The sequence below is a fragment of the Primulina eburnea genome, chromosome 7, assembly GCF_022965805.1.
Source record: "Primulina eburnea isolate SZY01 chromosome 7, ASM2296580v1, whole genome shotgun sequence".
In the NCBI taxonomy this organism is placed as follows: Eukaryota; Viridiplantae; Streptophyta; class Magnoliopsida; order Lamiales; family Gesneriaceae; genus Primulina; species Primulina eburnea.
Window position 1 is genome coordinate 4,570,589 of NC_133107.1, and position 4,500 is coordinate 4,575,088.

At 33.8% G+C, this 4,500-nt stretch overlaps 1 protein-coding gene across 1 annotated transcript; it reads right to left on the bottom strand.

Annotated features, from left to right (window-relative positions):
* Window positions 1–695: 695 nt before the first annotated feature.
* Window positions 696–1,523, bottom strand: LOC140836033 (NDR1/HIN1-like protein 26). Its single transcript, XM_073201448.1, has one exon. The coding sequence runs from the start codon at window positions 1,416–1,418 to the stop codon at window positions 744–746; it is 675 nt and encodes a 224-aa protein (XP_073057549.1). The 5' UTR covers window positions 1,419–1,523; the 3' UTR covers window positions 696–743.
* Between the last annotated feature and the right edge of the window lie 2,977 nt (window positions 1,524–4,500).

Sequence of the window (4,500 nt, forward strand, 5' to 3'; positions counted from 1 at the left end):
ACTTTTTCAATTTTGAGTTTTAGTCCCCTCAGATTTTATAGTTTGATTTTAATACACTAACTTTTATTTTCCATGTTATTTTGTTCAAATTGCTGATGTGTCATCGAAAAATACTGATATGACATCGAAAATTACTGAATTGTCAAATTTCATGCCAGAAATTTGACAAAAAATAGTTGAAAATTAAATTTTAATGCAACAAAACAAAAATTTGATAATTTAATGGATCAAAATCCAAAATTAGACAAGTTAAACAAATCAATTAAAATTCCCATAATAAAAGAATCAAAACTTAAGTTTCACATGGTGACATGACGATGATTTGGATTCGGGTTATATTACATATCATACGTTTTTATCCTCATTTATTATATTAACATCCTTCATCCGTTTTCAACTGATATCGTTTGGCACATGGCAAGTCCTGCACTCCAAAAAATTTCGTGTTAAATGTTAATTATTTAATCGGATCCAAAAATTCTTCCATATCTTTTTCTGTTCAAGTTGAATACCGAATTCTCCCCTTTTTGATAAAATCATGTATTCCAAAACATAATTTTTCATGATTTATTTTACTCATAAATATTGATGATTTGAATTTACATAATTTTGAAATTTTAAATAGCACAACTAAAAAAATATAAATACTAAATCATCAATTAAAAATTAAAACCCAGAATGTTCGCATCAAATAAATTTAAAGCCGTTAAGAGGATTACGTGTCCATTATACATAAATTAAATTTAACTGAAATAAACCGGACACCTTTTATCCTTATAAATCGGCAATATCAAGCCATCCGGTCCTACCCCGACCGGACAATCCGCGTGCATCTTATGGTGCTTACTATCCCAACTTGATATCTTGAACCGTATAACAGACACGACATCGAGCCGGAAAACCACCTGGCCCTGAGCTCTGGCCGCCATGAATTGCTGCCACCGCTCGCTAGTCACCGTTAGGGTGGCTCCGCTTAGTGTTCCGGCGACAATGGTTGTATTTTTCGGCTCCTGATAAAACGAAGACAACACCGGCGAACCGACTATGCTCTGATCTTGGTAATAAACAGTCAACTGCATTGAATCATAGTAAACACCAATATTCTGGTTCGCATTCCGGGCTGTGACGTTGTAGATTATCTGCATGTTCAGGAACCCGCTGTCTTGGGCCAACGCGGGGATCGAGAATTCTTCGATATGGACTCTGGGACGGTGGGGGCGTAAACTGAGCCACAGGATGAATGAAATGATGCCCGCTATGAAAAGGAGTGCCAAAACAATGGTGCAGATAAGTTTCGAAACTCGGGTGGTGAGGCTTTCTTTCACACGGTGAGCGTAGTATCGGGCCGTGTTGTGCCGATGCATGGTTCTGTTTTCCGGGGTGGATTGGATCGGAATCATGTTCTCGGTACTCCACATTTCTCCGGCCGAATGAGAAAATGGAAATGGTTACTATGGTGAAATGTAGAAGGCGTTGTTTATAAATTTGTTCCATTAATGGGTGGTGTGAAAAGAGGAAGTTATAAGGGAATGCTTGTTTTGAGTAATTTGAAATGGAAAGAAAGGAATAAGAGAGTTGGCTTAATTTTATGATGTTGGATTCATCTTTTTCCATGTGCAATTGTTAAGGTCAGTCTGGTTGTATGAGTACTAGGAGGTAAATAAATGATACTTGTTTGACTTGCATACGACAGGTATAGAACTTAAATTTGACCTATGTGAAGCATGCCAACTGAAAGTAGATCAATCAGTACGAGGAGATGAGGCATTAATTTAAGGGGAAATTACTTTTGTTTTTTCTTTGATTATTGATTTTGGTATGATGTGTTGTCACAGTTGAATTTTTATCCCCTATAATATCCGTTGGAGTTAGAGGCTTATTGAGCTTATTCTTTTTTAACGGGAAATTGGACAAGTAAGATCTAGTAGATGGTAAGTAGGAAATGTCCCACATAAGAAAATAATCATGTCATTTGTGAGCTTTTATTGAGTTACACTTTGTGAAGATGTAAGAAATATTGGTCAAGAGGTTATCTCTCGCGCACGTCGGCACAAGGGATACAAATCATGAGCCTGGTTTGCAATGGAAAAAGGCTTGAGTTGTGTACAAACGTATGAACGCGATCTGAATGCGTCAAATGTCGGACCGATCAAAGCAAAAATTTCCCGCCAAAGTTCACCTTGCTTTTGTTATTTTATTTTCAAAAATTATTTTATGGACTGGCCTTTGGTTTTCAGTTGGACTGACCTTTGGTCTTACGGATTGCCAGCAGTTAATGTCTATATGGAACCCGAGTGTATATATATAAGAATGTAAATTTCTTATTTCCTTCCTCGGTTTGCTATATTAAAAAAAACATTTTTCTTGAAACCCGGTTCAATGGAGTATGAGAGCCCAGAATCTAAGAAATCCGAGGAATCATTCATCTAATTGTTATATAAAGTTAAAATTTCATGGTAAATTATCTTAAGATTCAAGAAGAATTATAATTTTAGTCTTGTAATTAAGTTAACATATTTTGTGTTTTAATCCTATAGTTTGTTAAAATTTGGGTTTCTTACATTTTTTTTCATGAAAACCAAACTTTTATAAGTGAGAAGACTAAAACTACGTTAAGTAAAATTACAATTTTTTCTTACATTTATAATATTTAATTGAATTAAGGAACCCAACAATTATTAGACAACATTCCCTCTCTGTTCAAGGCTTTTCGTAACTTTGCTTACAAGAAAAAGAGAAATTGAAACGAAAAAGAAGCGAAGAAAAGGAAACACAATCCTGTATCACAAGCCCAACTGATTTACCTAGCACAGCCTCTACAATCTGCATTTCGCAACCAGAATCAATCCAAATATGTATTGACTTCAACAAATCAACTAGGCTTCTGTTTTCGATACTCTTGAGTCTTGATCTTGACGAAGAGGAATAATTTGAGTAGTTTGGGGAAGATGTCGACTTCGATTTCTTCCGTTTCTGCTGCTTCTTTATGCTATGAAGTTCTGTAGTAGCTGATAAGGTCTTTAAACATACGAGCTTCTGATTGCTTCCGCATGATTTCTCCAAATTCTGCAAAAAGAATATTGATCACAACTTTGAATGAGTAGGTCTCTTGTGAGACGGTCTCAAGAATTTTTATACGTGAGACGGTTCAATTCTACCAATATTCTTAGAAAATACGACTCGTGAGATCGTCTAACACAAGTTTTTGTCTTAAATTAAAATGGATCACAACCTTCTGATAGGTCTTGTAATTAATTATTGGTACAACATCAGTATCATTTCTTTTCCATATTCAAATTACCGGTACGATCGAACCAGTCCTAATTCTCATGATTCCATTTCTTTTTATAATGCTACATTTTTAAACAAAACTAATCAATTTATATAATTATAACTATTACTCTCTATTATTTACTATTAAATAAAAATTACTCATTTTGTTGATGTGATTTACAATAAATTTTGGGGCCTTCTACTTGGACCGTTTTCAACCCCATTATTTGGATTTGTCACATATCTGTAACACATAGTGTTCACAACTTGCACAAAGAAACTCACTTAATATTAAAGTTTGACCGTTTGTGCCTAATGAGTTAAATTTCACTCGCACCTCGAAATTAACCATCCAATCAATTAAATTTGCATAGAAACTACCCCATCCCTATTTCCCAACTCCCGTCACAGTAGATACATTTTTTGCAAAGTTCGATTATAATTTAGTTTTGTGAGATTTTAGGTCTGTGTAAATTCGATTGGATTATCTTGATTTTTATGAGAGTTCGATTTAATTGATACTATTTTTTTATATATAAAAATGATCGTTTGATTTGTTAAAGAATAAATTTAGGAGAAGTTTTTAAGAATGCAATTTTTTTAAATTTTTACCTCTCACATAAAAATCCATCTTGATTGAGCTATTTATGGGCTTTTGTTTAAATAAAGGAGAAATTATAATTTTGGTCCTTTTAACTTTATCATATTTTATTTTGTCACGTAAGTTTTCAAGTTGTAGTTTCAGTCCTCTAAATTGGGGTTTTTTCACTTCACTTTTTTTTTTTTATTAGAGTACTAACGTGACAATAGACACTCGTCAATTTCCAGTATCAAATCAGTATTCTGAAAAAAAAATTGATTAGACGTGGGAATAAGTATCAATTTACAGGACTAAATATGCAATATGAAAACAAATGAAAAAGATCAAATTGCATAACCAAAATTATAATTTTTCTTTAAAATAAACTTCTCACGTAAATATACAAGCACTACAATAAAGTATAAAACTACTGCTAAGCTACCCAAATATGTTTGTATGATCAATTTTTTCATCAGCAGACGGCATTTCCCCCACCAAGAAAGAGCATACCACGGGCACCCGCATCTTCTTGATTTCAGGCCAAAATCATAAATGGGCGCTAGAAAGATACCAAAAACCTTCAAAACATGCTGCTGCATAACCACAATTCTCACGATCACTCTCTTTTTGACAACACTAATCCTTTT